Source organism: Diceros bicornis, chromosome 3, assembly GCF_020826845.1.
Source record: "Diceros bicornis minor isolate mBicDic1 chromosome 3, mDicBic1.mat.cur, whole genome shotgun sequence".
NCBI classification, from domain to species: Eukaryota; Metazoa; Chordata; class Mammalia; order Perissodactyla; family Rhinocerotidae; genus Diceros; species Diceros bicornis.
In genome coordinates, this window is record NC_080742.1 from 67,793,769 (window position 1) to 67,816,157 (window position 22,389).

At 40.3% G+C, this 22,389-nt stretch overlaps 1 protein-coding gene and 1 pseudogene across 1 annotated transcript in view; one reads left to right on the forward strand and one right to left on the reverse strand.

Moving 5' to 3' along the window:
- Positions 1-7,259: 7,259 nt before the first annotated feature.
- CAPZA2 (capping actin protein of muscle Z-line subunit alpha 2) overlaps positions 7,260-22,389 on the forward strand; it is a 51,401-nt gene continuing 36,271 nt past the window's right edge. Inside the window, exon 1 of the mRNA XM_058528809.1 lies at positions 7,260-7,412. Coding sequence (XP_058384792.1) covers positions 7,374-7,412 — 39 coding nt within the window. The 5' untranslated portion in view covers positions 7,260-7,373. The remainder of the gene's footprint in view (positions 7,413-22,389) is intronic.
- On the reverse strand, positions 7,572-20,475 carry LOC131422728 (RAB11-binding protein RELCH-like; annotated as a pseudogene).

Sequence of the window (22,389 nt, forward strand, 5' to 3'; positions counted from 1 at the left end):
TGGCCAGGGTCACCGGGATACTTGCAATGGATGCAGCTAAAGTCACAAGAAGAAGAAGAATATGAGGTGACATGAGCACTGAGCCATAGATGCCATGAGGGGAGCATCATGAAAGATGTCATCTGAAAGATGTCAGAGCTAGAACACTGGAAGAGGTCTGATGAGATAAGGAGCAGCAGGAGTGATAAAGGCCAATATCAAAAGACAGAGGAAGATGGCAGTGTAAGCATTTCTGAATGCATATGAAGCACCATGTAAAAGGGTTCTGGTCACCAATTACAACGTGGCTGTATGTGGGGAGGGTTTCCCCCTACACCATCAAGCAAGTCTCTGACACCAGCTGGGTGTCCCATAATTTGACTCAATTCTGACACTATCTACCTGAAGATAGCATCATATCCCACAGGTTAAGGGATCAGTTTTACAAGGCTGCCCCCAGCCCCCCCACTTCAGATGCCAGTGGCAAGTCCAGGCTATCACCTATGCTTCTGATGGAACCACTATAGATTGGAGGTTCCAATGATCCATTCCGTGGGTTAGATTAATTTGTTAGAGCAGCTCACAGAATTAGGAGAAAGCTTTTACTTATTAGATCATCAGTTTATTATAAAAAGATATAACTCAGGAACAGCCAGATGGAAGAGATGCATAGGGCAAGGTACAGTGGAAAGGCACGGAGTTTCCATGCTCTCTCTAGATGCACCACTCTCCCCACATCTCCACCTGTTCGCCCACCTGGAAGCTCTCTGAACCCTGTCCTTTTGGGTTTTTATGGAGGCTTAATTACATAGTCATGATGGATTAAATTGTTGGCCATTGGTGACTGATTCAACCTGCAGTCCCTCTCCCCTCCCCAGAGGTCAGGGGAGTGGAAATGAAAATTCCAACCCTCTACTCACAAGGTTGGCTCCACTAGCAAACAGCCCCCATCCTTAGGTATGGTCTAAAGTCACCTCATTAACATAACAAAAGGCACCTTTATCTCTGATCATGTAGGAAATTCCAAGGGTTTTAGGAGCTCTGCCAGAGATGGGGACAAAGACCAAATATATATTTTTATTACAAATCACAATATCACATCATGGCACCCCCAAAGAACCAAGAGGAAGGAATTTGGGCAGGTACTCCTGCAATTCTTTGGATTAGACCTGAGTTAGAGAAATATAATTTTACTGTAAGTTGGTGTGGCTTGGGGAAACACAAATGAAAAACTTCTTTTCCTGCTATATTGCTATTCTGCTATTACTGATTCCAGATAAGAGTTAAAAGTATTATCAGACGTTAAGGGTGAAAAATTAAAGATATTGGATCTTTTCACTTACTGCCAGCAAATCTGTTCATTGTGTTGCTTCACCTTTCCAGGTCAAGAGGCTGACAATTTTTCACTCATGAGAGTGTGATGTTGCCATATAGGGAAGTTTTTTAAAGTGAGAAATTAGTATAATATTCTCTATCCATGTTGTTTTCAAGACTATGCAAAGAAATCATACTCACTAATTAATTCCATAAATACTTTTTAAATTAGGTGTAACATTAAGTGGATAAAAAAGATGAAAAAAAACCTGTTACTGCACAAATGGGCACAATCCACTCCCCGCAAGACAAAAGCCAATCATCAAGAGGCAATATGGTGGCAGAGAAAGGGCATTTATTAAGCAATAAGCTAGCAAATCAGAAGATGGTGGACTAGCGTCCTAAAGAACCATCTTAAGGGAGGCACAGAATCTTGAAGCAATTATAGCCAATGGGTTATGGTATTGGGGGGATGGAGGGTGGGGTGAGGAATGTTGACCCTCTGGTGTTACAAACTGGGAGTTGCCACATCAGATCTTTCAGTTGTCATGGATATCGGTGTAGAATCTCTGTCAGGGGTCATAACATTCCCAGGGAACTCAGAAGAACAAAGTTATCATCTGCTGGGAAGTACATACACAAGCAGGGGCCATAAAATCTACAGAGCATGTATATCTCCTACAGGTCGCATATCCAGTTGGGTTAATTAGTCAGAGGTCAAAGTTATAGTATGGTTTCTTCTCTACAATATGGCTTCCTTTATGTCAACCTTGTGTTGAGCCAGTATCAAACCAACGTGCATGGGAATGATGAACAGATTCGGGTTGATGGTTACCCATGGGAAGAAGAAAAGGGAATGGGGTCTGGAAGGGGTAAACTATGCTTTTTTGTGTATCTGACATATTTTGTAATAATAATTCAAATAAGTAAATGGAAATAAGTAGAAGCTTTAGTATTTCCTTGCTTCACCATTAAGGATCACCTTGGGTGTTCGTCATGCCCTGTTCTTCATTTGGGACATTGTGTGAAAAAGCTGAAGTGACAGAGAAATTAAAGAGCACGAAATCAATTAGAGAGACAGATATTTAAGTGGTGATTGAATATAGAGTAGTAAACAGCAGGAGTATTTGTATGATTTGGGGGTTGCTGGGAAAAGTGTTTGCTCCCCGGTTCTGGAGTCCCAGAACCACATTTTAGGGCAATCTCTAAACCCCATATGGGTGGCTAGCTTAATTTTTCAGCTTCTGTTTAGGGATATGAAATGAAAGAGTCATTCAATCAATCTGGATTCCAGCAAAGCTTTTTAAAGCACTTATGTGCCAGTCTCTGTATTTGTCAGATAACTAACTGAAACTTAGGTCACATCCTCACAGAGCAGATTAGTATTATAATATGATGATTACAGCTAACATTTGTTGAGACCTTTGCCAAGGCCTGCAATGAGTTCTAAGCACTTTGTCTGCACCATGTCATTAAATCCTCACAACAGTCCTATGAGGGAGGTACCATTATTATCCCCAATGTATAGATGAAGAAACCGAAGTTTCCAGAGCAAGTTGCCCAAGTTACCTAGAGCTGGAACCAAGATCAAGACCCAGGACTTACTGATTATAAAATCTGTACACTTCACCACTAAGGTACGTGGCTAAAATACATGGAAAACTTTCTATGGGAATCTAGAAGAAGAAATTACTAGCTTTAACTAGAGGGTTCAATGCAGGTTGCGTGGAAAAAGGGATAACTGAACTGAATTTTAAAAAATAGGCAGCAAAGAACATTTCAGAAAGAGCTGCCACAGAGGCATGAGAGACGGTGATGCATAGGTAAGTTGCTTTGTGTGTTTCAGTGACATGTGCATTTGGGGCAGTGGCAGAGATGGGTTTTGATGAGGTTGGTAGCAACCAAATTATGAAGGACAGCATATTCAGGAGAGAGGAGTTACTGAAAAACAAGTTTCTTCAATAATTTCTTGGTAGTTGTAGAATGATCCATGTCAGGCTTCTCCAGGGGTGCCACTTTGTGGACCTTTTCAAATCCAGCTAAGGAAACAGACTACAGGTAGGACACACTCAACTACAAGTAACCAATAGTTTAGGCAATTATTTGATTTAGAAAAACAATTACTTTAAAAATATGCATGGTTTCTGACACTTTTTTACTGTCATAAAGAATATTATTTGAGACCTATTGTGTTCATTGATTATGAGACACTAACAAACAACAAAATATTAGTTGTCTAACACAGGTAGTTTTTCTTAGAAGTGAGGTAAGCCACACTTCAAACTACAGATATTAGTTTTCCAGTGCAGAGATTAAATGATATGGTGTTTTGGAAGTCTACATCTGGTGTAAACATTTAGTGGTCAGTCATATGTACTGAATATTTATCTTATTATACATTATATAATTAATATATATATGTATAAAATAATGGAAAGAACATGAATCTGACCATAGGGACACTTGGGTTCTAAAATAATATCAGCTAGATGTGCAATTTTTATCAAATCATTTAATTTATCTAAGGCTCAACTTACTTGTAAAATGAGGAGATTGTACTAGATGGACTCTAAGATTGTGATTCTATGAAATTAGGTACCTCTGACCTTGACAAGACTAAAATCTAGTTAAGGACATAGAGCACATCCATAGGAAAATAGATTAAGAAGTATACAAGTAACTTAAATACTACAAAAAGAAGAACTTTAAAAAAAAATCATTTTCTGGTGCAGTTAATTGGAAAAGCCAAGATTACATCACTAGTAAGCATAAGAAAGGTGAATTTGTGGGGCCGGCCTGGTGGCATAGTGGTTAAGTTCGAGCGTTCTTCTTCGGCGGCCCAGGTTTCACAAGTTCGGATCCCAGGTGCAGAACTACCCACCGCTTATCAAGCCATGCTGTGGCAGGCGTTCCACATATAAGTAACCAATAAAGTAGAGGAAGATGGGCACGGATGTTAGCCCAGAGCCAATCTTCCTCAGGAAAAAGAGGAGGATTGGCAACAGATGTTAGCTCAGTGTTAATCATCCTCACCACCCCACCCCCCAAAAATAGGTGAACTTGGGAATTAAATGAGAAAAGGGTAGAAATTCTCATTGAGGAGGTAGAGTTGTGTGTGAGAAGCATATTTTGTTTCTTTTCTCTTCATCATAAAACAACTGATTATCAAGAATACCAATACATTTCTAATTGCAGTCATATAATGGTCATTCCATATTTATACCCATTTCGCGTGACAGCTTGAAATCTTCCCAGAATTCCTAGGTTACGTGAATTCTATAATTTCTTTGAACTGTATCAAGAAAGTGGCATTGGGAGGTTTTTGAAATGATTATCAGAAATTATACAAAATTGCTAGTTGTGTCACCATGGGGAACCACATGTAAAGTATCACCAAGGTTACGATTATAAACATAGTCTGACTCAACTTACTGCAAACATACCATATTTGGGTGAGGTTTCTAGAAGAAGACAGCAGCCAATTAGTCAAGCAACAACATTTACTGAGTACCCACTGTGTACAAATTATTGATGTTCGTGTTGCTGAGTAAACAGAAATCAAAAAACAGAAGAAGAAAAAAAGGGAGTACTGTTGATGCAAGAGGTGGTGGTGAGTAGAACTGATGGGATGGAAGAGAAATCACCCTCATTAATTTTTTTTTTTTTTAATTTTTTTTCCCCCCCAAAGCCCCAGTAGATAGTTGTATGTCATAGCTGCACATCCTTCTAGTTGCTGTATGTGGGACGCAGCCTCAGCATGGCTGGAGAAGCGGTGTGTCAGTGCGCGCCCAGGATCCGAACCTGGGCCGCCAGCAGCGGAGCGCGTGCACTTAACCGCTAAGCCATGGGGCCGGCCCATCATTCAGTTTTATTTGGTGGGAGAGCGCCTAGAATTTAGATAGGGAGAAAGAAAGATCTCCAAGTAAAAAGGACAAGAGATATAGAATAAAATGCCTGGATTCCAATCTCTACTCAGTTAATTAGGAGCTGCGCAATCTTGGACAAATATTTAACCTCAGTTTGGCTCCTGTAAAATGGGTATAGTAATGCCGATAAATACCTTACTTCACGAGGTTGCAGTGAGAAATCAATGAAGTAATGACTTGTAAACTGTAAAAGAGTAAACAAGTTATTTATTTACATCCAGTGAGGTCCTTGGCCAAACTGTATGGTTTATTCTCTGTCACGTCTTCTCTGTACCATTTATCCTCAACAGGACACCTGCTTTTCCCTGCATGTGTCAGCAAGCTTCCCCTTTCTGTTGTCTCCCCAAATGGACTATGAGCTTTTCAATAGCATGGCTTCTGTTTGCATTCCATGCAGAAGAAACAATGATTTGCACACCATGAACACTCAGTAAATTACTTAATAACAGTGTTTTGCATATGAATAGTTATTTCAGCTCTCTAAGGTACTCTCACAAGTGTCATTTACATGCAGTTGTCAGATTCATCTTGCTAGACATATTTGTCACTGTTCAAAAGTTGTCAACAGCTTCTCATTTTCTACTGAATAAAGTCTTTTTTTAATATATATATATTTTTATTGAGATATAATTGACATATAATATTGTATTAGTTTTGGGTATACAACATAATGATTAAAGTCTTAACTTCTATCTAAACTCTAAGGCCTTGCTACTCAAAGTGTGGTCTCCAGACCAGTAGCATTGGCATCACCTGGGAGCTTGTAAATCTGATAAATGCAGATTCTCCAGCCCCATCCCAGACCTACTGAATCAGCAACTGCATTTTTTTGTGTGTGAGGAAGATCAGCCCTGAGCTAACATCCATGCCAATCCTCCTCTTTTTTTTGCTGAGGAAGACCGGCCCTGAGCTAACATCTATTGCCAATCCTCCTCCTTTTTTCTTTTTCCCCTTATTCTCCCCAAAGCCCTAGTAGATAGTTGTATGTCATAGTTGCACATCCTTCTAGTTGCTGTATGTGGGATGCCGCCTCAACGTGGCCAGAGAAGCAGTGCGTCGGTGCCCGCCCAGGATCCGAACCCAGGCCGCCAGTAGCAGAGCGCGAGCACTTAACCGTGAAGCCACGGCAGGCGCCAGCAACTGCATTTTAAAAATATTCCTAGCCAATTCATATATACAGTTTTGACTACATCTTCACTCTCTTGCTAAACTTGAAGCTTCAGAAGCTTTCAGATACAGCAAATAAAAGCAGTAGATATCCAATAAAAACTGAGAACAATGAATAATTTTTTAGTATCTCTCAAGTGCTTCATGGGACATACTTATACTTAAAATATATATTGTTTATTTGAAATTCAAATTTTACTGGACTTCCTGTATTTAATCTGTCAACCCTATTCAGAAGGGTAGGATCCATGTCTAACATAATTTTGTATTTCCCTGCAATCGTACTGTGCCTTCCCCAACTGCTCGATATATGTTTGTTTAAGGAATAGACAACCAGCTTAAGAACTGAGGTTTCTCCGGTTTTTGCTTAGCATTGTATATCTCCAGAGACACACAATAAATGACCAACAAATACTTCTCCAATGAATAAATGAATATACCCAGAACGATCTTCCAATTATGGACTGGGTTGGAGTGCATATTTTAATGAAAGCTGAATATTCTTCTAGTAATTTTTTTAAAACCAGAATGTTTAAAAAGCTTCTATTTGTACACTTTTTCACATTTTAGCTGGCAGAGTTCAGGACTTGATGGGAACATAATCAAGGGCTCAGAATGTACTCGTTGCCGACTGGGTCCATATGGTCACTGGTGGGGAAAGAATCCTATATTACTCAGGAGGATGACAGGCCTCCAGCAGGCTGCCGGAGGCGACTCCTCCGCCCTGCCCCCTCCCCACTCCCCCTCGCTCTGCCCCTTCTTCCTCCCCCGCCTCCGAGGCGCCCGCGCACGCGCACAGCCGCGCTCCAGCCCCGCGGGCCAGACGGAGGGAGGCGGGGCTCCCGGGGCGCGTGCGCGGCGGCCTGGGCTGTGGGCCCCTCCCTTGGCGGGGGCGCGCGGCGCGAAGGACTGCACGGAAAGGGGGAAGTCAGGTGGCCGGTGCCGCCGCCGCCGCCGCCGCCGCCGCGGTTTGTCGCCAGAAGGAAAATGGCGGATCTGGAGGAGCAGTTGTCTGATGAGGAGAAGGTAAGAGCCGCGGGGGCGGCGGAGCCCGTCGGTCCGGAAGCGAGCAGAGCCCTGGCGTATCAGCTCGGAATCTGGCCCCTGGGGAAGGGCATTGGTCTGTGCCCTCGCCCGCCTTTCCTCCTCCTCTCCTCGGTGCGCCCAAGTGCCTGCCCCCGTCAGTCACCCCAGGCCCCGCGCGGGGGCAGGTCTCTGCCCGGCCTGCTCGCTTCGCTCCTTGTAGGGTGTGTGCTCCGAAAATAGGAAGCGAGAGCGGGGCGGCGGCGCCTGGCGCGGCGGGCGGGGGCGGGGGGCGCCGAGGGCGGCGGCTGCGGGGACCCTCTGCCTCCGCCTGGGCCCCGGGGCGTTGCGCCCGCGTCTGGGGACTGCGGACGGGTTTGGGTCCCGGCCTGGGAGCGGCCCAAGGGCAGTGCCCAGCCCGACGGCCTGGCGGGCGAGTGTAGCCGGGGTGAGGGGTAGGGGGAAAAAATCGCTTAGGAAGCAGACCTTCACTTATCCCTTCTACTCCCTCCTCCCAGAAGCAAAATCCTTCCTTTCTTGGTTCTCTACGCTTTTTTTCCTTTCCCCGTGGAAGTCTCTCTCTCTCTCTCTTTTTTCCCTCTTTTCTTTTTTTCGGCTTTAGCTGTAGGCTTTGCAGTTCCCATGTTCCCCTGGAGGCAGTGGAGTTGCTCACAAAAGACCCCCCCCCCCCATAGTAGTTGTTTCCTGCTCAGGTTGGCATTTGGTGGCGTCCCATCGTCCTGCTGGGACTTCTTCCGAAGACGGGAGATTGTGCAACTCCTTTTTACTGTATCTTAGATGCTGTGACAGCATTAGAACCAGATGAACGACTTAAGTTCTTAAGTTTTCAGGCATTTAAAGCAAGAAATCTGATGATCGAACTAGTTCTCTTTAATTCGTCGTTTCCTTTGGCTACTGTGAGGCCCTATTCCATAGTGAGGGGGTGTAGACCCTACTAATTTTGAGTAGTTCCTGGAAGGGACCTTGACATTTCTCAGACTCAGAAGTAACTTATTCATAACTATCTATGAATAAGATAGTTTTGGAAGTGTCCGTTCTTAATTTAACAGTGTTCGTTTTTCGAAGTTCCAAAGCAGTACTGCCATGTATGGAGCACAAACACATCATAGTGTTTAAGAAATCCTAATGTAAGCCTAAGAATATTTTCAGTTGAAACTCTCTGCCCTAAGTGTTTTTATATCCTGTGTTCTTGCACTGGAGTGTAATGTTCAATCTCCTTCCCAATGTGATTGTGCAGCAATGAGCCTCGTCTCAGTTTTGGAAATCTTTTTTTTTTTCTTCTTCTTTTGCCCTTGCTTCTGGTGAAATTGATAATAAAACGACAAAATGGGGAGAGCAGCAAGATTCTCCATAATCCACAGCCCTGGTAGGCAGATCCCTGTATACACGAAAGTTACCTTGTAGCCTTGACATTGGTGAATAACCCTAGGTTGGTAACTGAAGATGTACGCAGGCTCGCACACGCGTATTTAAAATTAACTACTGCTAAAAAGTTTTTTAAAGAGATTGTCCTGTTATATTCTGCTGTTTTTAAGTGGTGGTTAGTAGCTCAAGTGGCTAGAAATCTAGCTGAGAAGAGAGTACTCAGTGTGGGAGTTAATATAGAGCTGCCATGTGTTGTAAAGGCCTAAAATAGCAAAGTTTTTTCAAAATGATATGGCAAGATTCCTTATCCAGCACTCTCAGGGCACTAAGCTCCATGAAGGTGGTAGTGCTGGGGGTGTCTTATTCTCTAAGCTTACCCAACACAGTGTTTTAAGAGTGAATAAATGAAAATTCTAATTTGAAAGAATTTGGTGTTTTTGTTTTTATTTATTTCAAGTTTTGTAAGACTATTCTGTAGATATTTTAAAGATAGATTTCATTGCTATATTTAGTAATTTAAGAAAAATACTGACCAAACTTTTGGGTTACATTCAAGTAACTGGTTAGGTGAAATTCTAATACTCTCATCACTTTAGTTATCTAAATGTACTTTTAATCTTTTGGGAGGAGGATGTTGGGTATGAAATCAGAAATAGGATTTAAAAGTGATATTTTTAAACTAATATTTGAATCATGTTACTCTTTCTGCCACCTTGTTTGTAATTTTCAAAAGTAAGCTTTTAATACTTCTACGCTCTTGGAATTTCCATTATTGGTTGCAGATCTAAGGAAGGGAAGCTGTTAAGACTTATGTAGTACCATACTTTGTATATGCCTGGCTCAGTTAGGCAATACATTTGTTAATTTATTGTGCGTTTGAGGTAGGTTTTATTATTACCATTTACAGGTAAGTAAAATAAGGTTTCAAAAGCTTAAAGTAATTCACCTGAGGACACCTAAGTAGGAAGTGGCAGAAGTGATATTTATTTATTTATTTTTTTGTGAGGAAGATCAACCCTGAGCTAACATCCATGCTAATCCTCCTCTTTTTGCTGAGGAAGACCGGCTCTGAGCTAACATCTATTGCCAATCCTCCTCCTTTTTTTTTCCCCCCTCCAAAGCCCCAGTAGATAGTTGTATGTCACAGTTGCACATCCTTCTGCTTGCTGTATGTGGGACGTGGCCTTAGCATGGCGGGAGAAGCGGTGTGTCGGTGTGGGCCCGGGATCCGAACCCCGGGCCGCCAGTAGCGGAGCGCTGAGCACCCAACCACTAAGCCACGGGGCCGGCCCCCAGAGGTGGTATTTAAACCTGAGTTTGAATCCAAAGTTGATGCTGTTGTGACATTACGCTCCCATAAACAGTTGATAATAGGACCCTCTTCTGGGTTTCTCTTTGTTTTTAATTTATTGACAGCTTATTTGAAAAAGGAAAAACAATATTTCTTTTTGTTTTTAAAAAAAATTTAAATACCAAACATCAAATCGTGTCGGGTTCTAAATTTAATTTGTGTTTTGATCATTTTAGAACAAAGGTTACTATTGTTTAACACATTTAAAAGTTTTATGCTACTGGTACAATGTCATATATGCCCTATGGTAAAGCATTTTAGAAATTAATCTAAAATAATATCTTTGCTTTTTAAAATCATGTACAATTGCTTTTTGAGGATACCACTATGAAATGTAATAACCTTTTCACCTTTGGCCGCTGGGTTAATAGGAAATAAATTATCTGAAGAAGCACAGTGATGTTCTTTAAAGTTATTCGTTTGCTGTGGTGTGTCCCACAGATTTTTTTACGTAGTTATAGAAACTCTAGGCCAAAAACGGTTCATGTTTTCCATTCCTGGGTCAGCTGTATGGTACAGTAAAGCATTTTTTTGAACTTGAAATTATATGAAATTGTGGTAGTAAGGCTCAAGTGAAAAGAACCATTCCCAAACCCCTCTCTAGATGAGAAAATCCAGGAAGTCACTCTAAGCTCCAGAAGGAAGATGGTTATTGGTTGGAAAGGATCATTTTTTTTTTCTGTAACCCCGCCCACCTTCCCCCAGTAATTAGAGTGATCCACTCCTATAGCTTCAACTTTTTTAAAAAAATTATTTTATTGAGGTTACATTGGTTTGTAACATTATGTAAATTTCAGGTATACATTATTATGTTTCAGCTTCTGTATGGACTGCATCATGTTCACCACCAATAGTCTATAGTTTTCATCCATCACTGTATATGTGTGCCCCTTTACCCCTTTCGCCCTCCCCCTACCACCTTCCCCTCGGGTAACTACCAATCTGTTCTCCTTATCTATGTGTTTATCTTCCACATATGAGTGAAATCCTACAGTATTTGTCTCTCTCCAACTAATTTTGCTTACCATAGCTTCAAGTTTTATATCTTTGTTGATGTGTCTCAAGTACATAGCTCAGCCCTAACTTGTCTCCTGAGCACTGGTCACATGTTTTTATCTGCTGGTCCTGTTCACAGGAGATGGTTAATGAGATGTGTTCAAATGGAAACTGCCTGAAAGTAAATTCATAAACTCTCCTCTCCTTTCTCCCTACACAAAGAGGTGGCAGACATCTGTCTCCTCCTGTTTGTTTTTTTCTTTATTTCTCTAGTCCCATTATTCCAGTCATCCTTGTTTTTTGTTTGTTTTTGCAGGGAAAGAGTTGTCTGGAGCTAACATCTGTTGCCAATCTTCCTCTTTTTTTTTTTTCCCTTCCCAAAGCCCCAATACATGGTGGTATATCCTAGTTTTAAGTTGTTTTAGTTCTTATATGTGAGCCGTCACTACAGCATGGCAACTGACTGACAGGCGGTGTGGTTCTGCGACCTGGAAGTGAACCCAGGCTGCTGAAGCAGTAAGTGCTGAACTTGAACCGCTAGGGCTGGCTCCAGTCATCTTTGTTTTGAGCTTCAGCTTTAACTTTTTTTTCCGTGTGCCCTGTGCCTTACAATCAGTTTCTGAATCTGTTACTTCCATCATCAAAATGTATCTTATACAAATAATTTATTTCTTGCTTAAAAAGTTAATTCATTTATGTTAATATTTGGTTTATTACCTCTCATTTGACCAGACTATTAAATTAACTATTGTTATGTTATTAACTACTGTTGTTTAGTAACAAAATTTTACTGTATGAACAGAATGCAAATTGATTGTACCTGTTTTGTGAGTATGCAGTTGAGGAAGGAATAATCCAAGAGAGGAAAAGTAGGGTTAGAAGAATGTCTCATATCTGGTCTTTCTCTTCTGTTATATTTGCCACTGCTAGGCTTTGCCACTGCTAGACTGATCCTTCCAATTTCCTGTACTAAGCCATGTTTTAATATGTTGTTTTTCTACTCCCAAGCTTTTAGTTGCTAGATCCTCCATTGCCTTTACAAGGAAGCTCAACTCTTGAAAATGGTATTCATGGCCTTGTATTCCGTTCTAACCTAAATAGTTCTGACATTTCCAGTATACACTGTTATTTAATCATGCTGTGAATTCAGAGACCTGCATGCTAGTCCATGTCTAGCACCTCAGGTAAATTATTTAATCTCTTAGCCTCAGTTTCCTCTGAAGTGTGGGGATATAATAGAGCGTATCTTCTCCATTAAATTGCTCTAAGTATAAATGGTTGGTGCCTGGCATGTAGTAAACACACAATAAATCATAGTTATTTTTCTCTGCTCATGACTTATTCACTTTTGAGTGTTGATACTGCTCCCTGGCCTGTCTCCTTTCTTGAAAGATGAAAACCTTTCATCCCTCATGAGTTAACTCAGATCACGTGGCTAGTTTAATCTCACTTCTGAGTACTCTAACACATAGTTAGTATTAAATACAGTTTTGCATAATAGTTGTTTACCTTTTTTCTTCTGTTCTAGTGGAATTCCTAAGTGCAGAAATAATGTCATTTTCAGCATCTGTCATTATGCTGCATGTGATGAATAGAATGGTTCAATGAGTGAATGAACAAAGGAATCATGAGTTCACAAAATTGGGAGAAAACATTAACAGTTTTATGAAAAGTAAAAGTAGCATACAAAGGCAGGTTTTTGAGGGAAAATCTAGTGTGCCTACATTTTTCACTTCTAAATGGTGCTATAGATTTTAAAGATTTAAATAGTCAAATGGAATTCCTGGTGCTCTTTGAGGTACAAGTGGTGATATTGGCTATGGGTAAAATCACTTACATGCTAGATATTCTTTATAAGCAGTTTATGTACTTCTCTCTCCCTACACAATCATAATTTGGCTTCAGAAATTTTGTTTGTATATAAATTTTGTATAAAAAAATGTAAGCCACCATTATATATTCCATTATAATTATATATTCCATCATAATTCATGTAAAGTCAGTAGTGTTCTTATTAACCACAAAGTAAACTCAACCAGAAAGCTGTTAATGCAGAAAATATTCATTCCTAATTTCACTTTGTAGGTGAATGAATCCTGTGATTGCATTAGTAAAATGTAAAAATTCCTACAGCAAGCAGAAACTTGGTAGCTGCTGTAACATTAGTGGAGTTTTTCAGACTTTGCACATTAAAGCAAATTTGTAGTGCGTTTTCAGCGCATTTGGGAGCCATTTCTACATAAAATAAGGATAGTTATATACATAGAACATTGTGTTTTAGCGTAAGAACGTGGAATATAAAAACGCTTAGAGAAGAGAGTACAAAGTAATTTTTAAGGTTGAAAAGCATGATGGGAAAACTTGACCTATGCTCTGACCTAAAAGCCTAGTTGCCTGAAGCAGTGGTTTGTTGCAGGATATTCATGCAAATCAAAGAAACTAGGGGTTCCATAGAACCACTTATAGTTGCCAAAAAAAAGAGAATTTCGCACATTTTATTTTGAAGGTTAGATGTGCATGCAGTCCTTACATTCTTACTCTTGTTGCATTTATTTATGTGTTTCACTGTGACTCTAATGGGCTGAGAACTTTTCTTGCACATTTTAGTTCATAATGTTCTCTTAATGAATGGAAATAATTTTTGAAAACTATCTCCACATTCATTCATTTACCAAGTATACCATATTTCATTGATTTCAGTACTCATAATTTTCCATATTTTAAGATCTCTAAAATCAGGCTCCACTATACAATCAACGGCTTATGATATTTAATTGGTAGCATTTTTCCTTTTTTAGTGGTATGTAAAATTATGCATCTTACATTAATTAATTACCCTGTGAATCAGGGTAAACAATCATGTAATACAATAACAACCTAAAATCTTAGCATGAGGGGGCTGGCGAGGGGGCTTTGTATGGCATCACTCATTCTGTGTGTGTCTAGTGTGTGCCAGCAGCAGAAGGGCCCTGCTCAGTAAAGTCATGTAGAGTTTCAGGCTGTTGGAGGACTTCAGACTAAATTTGGGTGTTTTGATGTGGTATATATACACAGTGGAATATTATTCAGCCATGAGAAGGGAGGGTATCTCACCATTTGCAACAACATGGGTGGACCTTGAGCACATTATGCTAAATAAGTCAAGTCAAACTGTGAAAGACAAGTGCTGTATGATATCACTTATATGTGGACTCTAAAAAAGTCAAACCTGTAGGAAAAAACAGAATAAAATGGTGATTACCAGGGGATGGGGGAGGGAGGTGGGAGGATAACGTTGATGGTGTTCAAGGGGACAGACTTGTGATGAGTAGTAAATAAGCCATGTATAATGAATATAGACAATAATATTGCAGTGTAGTGATATAATGTGATAAATATTGCTTCAATGGCAATCATTACAATATATAAATGTATCAAAGTAACATGCTGTACACCTTAAATTTACAAAATGTAACATCACACTTATCCAAAAAAAAATTAGGCTTTTTCCCATCGTCCCAGCAGCATTGGGAAGGAAATGCAGTGGATTGCACACTGGTTTTTAAAACTCTCCCCTGCCCCACCACACATACACTAAGAGACTCACTACACTTCTGCTCAGACTGCTCTCGTTTCAATTAGCTAAAGCAAGTTAACATCTGTAAACCTAATTTCAGAGGGGTCAGGGAAGGAGAAGAGAATTGCAGTATCTGTGAACAGCAGTAATGACGTCATAGATTGCTTTAGACTCACTGAAGTTTGGTGATTTGATCCCCTGTTTGGTAGACACAGTGTAACACTAAAGATACAAAGATGAATCAGACATGTATAACGTATATACTGCACAGGGTCAAAAAGTAATAACGTCATGGAAATTAACAAGGCAGGAAAATGACTTCTGCCTAGGAGGATGGTGGACATTAGTTGTGGTGCATGCTTATACCAGAGATCACAACATAGGAACGAGAAAAGGAAAGTGGGAATGAGCAGAGAGTGTGAGTTATATCTCAGACACTTTGCAAGTAAGAGATGCAAAGATGACTTGTGCTGTTAAACAGCACAGGGTTTCTTGACCTCAGCACTATTGACATTTTGGGTCAGATAACTCTTCATTGTAGGGGGCTGTCCTGTGCATTATAGGATGTTTAACAGTATCCTTGGGTCACGTGATGCCAGTAGCAAACCACCCCCCAGCCCCCCTCATGACAATCAAAAATGTCTCCTGTGGAACAGAATTGCCCCTGGTTGAGAACCACAGGTCTGAACAGATTGGAGCTAGTGAGAACAGTTGGGAACCTGGGTTAAGTGTTAGGACCTGACTTAATGTAGTTTCACAAGATATGGAGAAAAAAACGATTGCTAACAGATTTCAGAGTTGGAATCAACAGGACTTGGTGAGTGAATGTAGGGGAAAGGGAAGAATCAGAGATAACTGTGAATGTTAAAATCTGGATGACAGGGAAGTGGTACCACCACTAACAGCTAGAACACAGGAAAGAGGATACACAGCTGGGAGGCATATGGTGAGTTGGGTTTGGGTTATATGGAGTTTGAGATGCTAGCAGAATGTCTGTGTGAAGACGCCTAGCAGATATGGAAATGTAGAAATGGAGCTTGAATAAGAGGTCAGGCCGAGGGATTTTATGTAGATTTGGACATTCTCTCTTTTTGGGTTAAAGCACAAGATAGGATAAGCCTTTTAGGGGAAAAAGTGTACACATAGGAAAGAGGAGAGGGCAGAGAGCATATACTTTTGGATATACTTTTTTGAGTATGTGTGTGAGGAAGATTAGCTCTGTGCTAACATCTATTACCAATCCTTCTCTTTTTGCTGAGGCCTAACAACCGTGCCCATCTTCCTCTACTTTATATGTGGGACACCTGCCACAGCATGGCTTAATAAGCGGTGCGGCAGTCCGTGCCCAGGATCTGAACCTGTGAACCCCAGGTTGCCAAAGCGGAGCCCGCGAACTTAACCACTACGCCACTGGGCTTACCCCTGGATATGCTTTTTTAAGGAATAAGAGAAGGAGAGAAACAAAAAGGTGAATAGTGACCCTTGAAGTAGAAGTGTATATCTAGCACAGGGTAGGTGCTCATGTCACAGAACTTGAAGAGAATTTCCAGAAGGAGCAGTGCTGGTGTTGCAGAGAGGTTAAGAAGGAATATATGATTGAGAAAAGCCTTTGGATTCAAGAGAAAGGAATGAGAAACATATTATATCTACTATATGCCAATGTTTACTATATTAATTAATTTCTCAATTAATTGTCAGAGTAACCTTGTTGTTCTCCCCATTTTACAGATGGGAAAACTGGTGCAGATAAGGCCAACTATTTAAGTGGTGGATCTTAAGAGATCGTTGGTGGCCTCTAGAGCAATTTTAATAGAGTTTGGGGGGGCTGGCCCCATGGCGTAGCGGTTAAGTGTGTGCACTCCGCTGCGGCGGCCTGGGGTTCGGATCCTGGCCGTGCACCGACACACTGCTTGTCAGGCCATGCTGTGGTGGCGTCCCATATAAAGTAGAGGAGGATCGGCACGGATGTTAGCCCAGGGCCAGTCTTCCTCAGCAAGAAGAGGAGGATTGGCATGGATGTTAGCTCAGGGCTGATCTTCCTCACAAAAAAAAAATAAAAAAATAAAAAAAAAATAGAGTTTGGAGCAGGGAGCAGAGAGGAAATCCAGATTACCAGGATCTAAAAAATGTGTATATGTTTTCCCTCTTCCAGAAATGCCCTTTCAGTCTTCTCTGCATTGTGAACGCCTCGTCCTTCAAAGACCAGACCCAAAGTCTTCCCTCATCTTCTTTTGTATCCTTGCCTACCACTGTTCCCTTAGCAATTCGTACATATCTTTGTTATAACATTTACCAATTTTAGTACGTTTACCTGATGTTCTTATTTCCTGTGTCCTACAGGGGCAGGCCCTGTGTCTTACTCATCTTTGTAATTCCAGTAGAATGCCTGGCATATATTAGATCAGTGGTTTTCAACTGTAGCTGCACATTAGAATCAAGTGAGAGATGATAAACAAACATGGATGCACACACTTCATTCATGTGTGAGGCCTGAAGCCTGTGTACTTTTTTGTAAAAAAAAAAAAAAAAATGCTTCCCAGATGATTTGAATGTGCTACCAGGGTTATGTAACTGTATTAGGTGCTCAATAAATGTTGATTAAAGGATAAGAAGTGGAGACAGTAAGTATAAATTATTCGTGAAAAAAATTTGATAGTGAAGCAAAAGAGAAAGAATAGGTATTACTCCTTCATTTTTTTCCTACTATTTCATTTTAGACATACTCTTGTTTGTAAGGTAGAAAAACTTTAGGTGTGTTTGTGGGCTGAGCGAAATGATTTAGAGAAGAGGAAAAAATGGAAAATGTAAGATAAGCAATAATTTATATAACTTTCTCAGTTAATGAAAATGCCTACTTTGGATTCATGGGTTTCTTAATATTTTAAATAAATGGCAAAAACATATTTAAAGAAAAATTGATGTTGAATTCAGTAGATGACCTAGTTTTAAATTAGGTAATATGGGCCCTGTTTGTAATTACCATTCAAAATGATAATTACAAAGGAAAAAATTCATAAGGAAAACTTATGAAAACAAATTAACACTCTTAAGTATACTCAAAATAAAGTAGTCTTTAACACAGAAATGCAGTAGTGATCACTTGATCGTAAACTAGAGTTTAAAAAAACTCTGTCTATTCTTATTTTGCTTGTAACTCTCAAAAAGGCATAGGCAATTTTTAGAGAGTTATGGGAAACAGTGTCAAATCATTCTTTTAGTTGAAGTTGAAAAATGCATAATAGCTCTTTTTAGCTTTACCACCAGTCTCTGAAGCAGTCACCCTTTTTGGTATCACGTTCCTTGAGAATCAGGTGAAACCTGATTCCTTTCTTCAGAAGACCAAAAACCTCAAATTTTGTGTATATAATCTCTTATAGGGCCATGAGTACAATATCTGGTCACCCATCAGAATCACCAGGGGGATTTTCTAAAATACAGATTTCTAGGTCTCAGTCCTCTGGACGTTGATTCAGTAGTCCTGGAGTGGAACATGGGAATCTGTATTTTTTCAAAAGCTTTCCAAGCAAGTTTAACAGGCATCCCGATTTGGGAACTCCCTACCGTAACGTCTCCTGCCTTGATCAAGGAGGAGATAACTATGTGGGATAATGTCCCACATAATGGAAATTAGAGGGGTTGTTGGCAGGGTTCTCAGATAAAAAACAGGATACCTGGTTAAATTTGAATTTAAGATAACAAATAATTTTTAGTATACATACTTCCCGTGCAGTATAATTTTGGGCTACTGGAGAGTGCAGAGCTGTTTGCCTCTAATGGTTCCAGACAGCTGTTTTCTGTGGTGTGTATGTGCCTACATGCACATACATTGTCTGCTTTTTATACTTTTCATCTCCTTTTTTTTTCGGTTGCTCAAGGCTTTTTAAAAATTTTTTAACTTTTGTCAGCTTACTATATTTATAGCTGCTTTGGAGAGGACTCCATTTCCTGCTGAAAAATCAGTGTTTTCTTCAGATAGTCTTAAAATCTGGAACTAAAGTATTTATAAAAATTTTGCCAGTTTACAGTGTTCAGCAAAAGCATCAGAAGAATCTAGAGCGTTCATAGACACAGGTAGTTGAAGTAACATTAATTTTGCCAATGCTTTCTGTAAATTGTGGCAACAGTTGATTGACAACCTGTGTAAACTCTCCCACCCTGTTGTGCCTTCATGTTCCAGCTGGTAATCATAAAGTTGAAGTAGTGCTGCCAGATGCTCATCTCTGCCAGTAATAGACACATCTTAAAGAGGCAACGTAGGCCGAGGGAATCTGGTCACTTCTCTCTACGGCATTTCACCATGAAGTTGCGCTTTGCTTGAGAAAGGTGCATTTTGTAACATTAATGCCAAGAGTAACAGAATCCAGGACAGCAAGGCAGAAAGCTACATGTGAAGTTTATGTGCATCCAACTCTCCTTCCCTTTGTTCTTCTTCCCTGAGAAGTTTTCGGTGTTACTCAGCAGTGTAGGTACAAGATAAGATTGAACATTTCCAAATTCTGTAGTCCAGGTAGCATAGGATGGTAGAAAACACTTGATGTGTTGTACTAACTGTTGTTTCTGAGGAATCACCCAAGACCAAGAGCAACAATTCAATACTCTGTTGATATTTGTCTGGATCATCAGTGTATCCCAAAATGATACCAAGGATTTTGATCACAGCTTCTTATACCAAATGTGCCTTATCTTCCCTTTACATCTGTTACAACAGTGAAAGAACCAAGGAATTGGGAACTTCTTTAGAAAAGTAAGGCACCTCTGCTCCACAGGATTTAGCCACAGGAGTCGTCTTTCTGGGTATTGTGACTCATCTCTTCCCATTGCTCTGGTAGAAGGTTGGCTTCTACACATGTTGGTCCAACATGATGTGCAAATGCCACGCAACGCATCAGTGTTATTTGAAATGCCACACAACGCATCAGTGTTATTTGAAATGCCACACAACCCATCAGTGTTATTTGAAATGCCACACAACCCATCAGTGTTATTTGAAATGCCACACAACGCATCAGTGTTATTTGAAATGCCACACAACCCATCAGTGTTATTTGAAATGCCACACAACCCATCAGTGTTATTTGAAATGCCACACAACGCATCAGTGTTATTTAAAATGCCACACAACGCATCAGTGTTATTTGCTTTGCTCATCATCTGGCCTCTCGATCAAATTGAAAAGTATGCAATGAAGCCAATTTCTGTCTGTAAATTCAGGATGTAGGCATGCTGTACACAACATGAGGACCATCAACTCCTTTCTCTTGCCTACAGCACATGAGGAACAATTTGTGGCAGCATCCCAGCATTAACATAATACTTGTTTCACTGTCTGCAGTCTGAGATACTTCTGATCCTAAATGACTGTCTGCTGACATTCACAAAAAGAAAGTAGTGCTTGGTGGAAAGCAGGAGACAATTTCCCGTGAGATTTATCAAATTGAACTGTATTTTTACTCGATGGAGAAGATGTCATTCTTTCCTAGGGAAAGATTTGGGGAGTTCTCTTGAAGAACAGTGGAATCAGCTTCATCTGATATTGAAAGATGAGTATGCTTGTTTTTCCCTTGTCTGACAATTTAACAATTTACAGCTAAATTCTGTCCACTTTCTTCACGTATTTGTGAGGATTGTGATCCAAAGAAGGTTAAACAGAGTCATAAACTACCAGAATGGCACAGTATTCATTTTTGAGGAAGTCTCTTTCACTTTCAGGTCTTCTAATTTGCTCCATCAAAGACCGTTTCTCACTACAGTCTTGCATCGCTTAATGATGGGGATAGGTTCTGAGAGAGGCATTCTTAGGAGATTTTGTTGCCGTGCAAACATCATAGGGTGTACTGAAGGGGAACAAAATTTGCCACCTCAAAATATGTTTCTTTGTGTGTCTAACATGAGGATTATTTTAGGCTGATTATTTTTAAGAAACAGAAGACTCAGAAAGTTTTTCTTGTTACCTCCCTGTTAACTGCCTAAAAGAATTCAGATAAAAAAACCTGTCTCAGGAAGCGAGCTACCACCTTAGCATAACATGGGCTAGGTGGTAGACAGGAAGGAACCTAGAAAAGCCTATTTATTGGTGTCCCCTCTGTGTTCTTCTGTTTCTGTGTGGCCAAACACTTGTTTTGTAAACGTTTGCTCCTTTTCACCTTCCTGTGAATTGCCTTCCTTCCCTTTGAAAGTCCCTGAATCTCCCCACCCCCAACATCATCTTTTGTCTTTAGCGGAAGATGGTATTTAAACTGAGTGCTTTGGCCATTTTGGTGAGTTACTTGGTTTTCCTGGGTTTCTCCCATGTATACATGTTATGATCTTTTGTTTTTCTCCTGTTAATCTGTCTCATGTCAATTTAATTCTTAGACCAGCCAGAAGAACCTAGGAAGGTAGAGGAAAATTTCTTCCTCTCCTATAGTACTTACACAAACCTAGATAGTATAGCCTACCATATACCTAGGCTATATGGTACTAATCTTATGGGACCACCCTCGTATATGTGGTCCATCGTTGACCAAAATGTTATGTGGCACATGACTGTATTTAAGAAACCAATTTTATCTTTTAATTTTTGAACTAGCAAGGAGTTCTCTATAGGCCAAGGATCAGAGAAGAGTGGAGGAAGGTTGCATAAAATTGTGGAAGAGCCTCTAATTCATCTTCTTCCACTCCACTGGCCACATCCACAAGATTTTTCCCAGTTACTTAATTACTCAGAAGAGTTGCAGTAAGTCTGGAGGTTTTGAAATGTGTAATCTACTCATCCCATCAAAATCCTGTTTATTATTTTCATCTGAAAAGGTTATTGATGTAAGCTTGTAGTTATTCTTCACTTGATCTTAGCCAAAAGGCTGAGAAGCGATGTAGTAGTTATTCTTAAATAAAAATTTCATTTGCAGAGAATTTTAGAGCTCTCTTTTCAAGAGGTTTCATTAGCTCCTGAATTTCAGGACTTGATTTGTAATTTTGTTTGTTTCTGTAAAGAACTTTGTTTTCTGCAGCCTTTGCCAGGTTGGCTCAGATCCTTCCCTTTTTTTAATGTTGTAAGTATAACTGTCGACCTTGCCTCTCCTCTCCTCAAATCCATTGGAGGATCGGAAACTAGATCACCACACTTGTAAATTTATGTCTGAAATAAAAATAAAGGTAATCTGTTTCATGTCCTTCTAATGTTTGGACTATATATCAGCTTGTTTGCTTGCTTAAAACGTATTTTAAATAACTGAGTTCCTTGCTTCCTAGTCCCCAATTACATATCTTAAATTCAGGCTTCCCAGATAGTGAGATCTTGTTTTATTCACCTCCTCTTCACTCTGTTGGTGAGGGAGGGGTTCCTGCCATAGGGTTATAGGGATGGCTGAACACACAACACCTGACACTGGACAGATGCGATGAATGGCAGTTTATTAATCACATATACTCAACAGCCCAGGAGAGGGAGACACAGCACACAATGCAGGGCCACGTGGGAGTTGCGCTCAGAAACAGAGTGAATAAGCAGAGGCCATGGGAGTCAAGCTTTATAATATCAAGAGGGTGGAGTTATCCCTGGTTCCCTGGGGGAGGGGATGTGATTGGCTTGTTTGAATAATTCTGCAGGCTGGCAAGGAACTGAAGCCTGCTACTCAGGGATAAGCAGGAACTGTGCCTGTTCCGTGCAATAAAGAGGGTTGTCTGGCAGGGGGAGCAGGATGGAGTGAGGA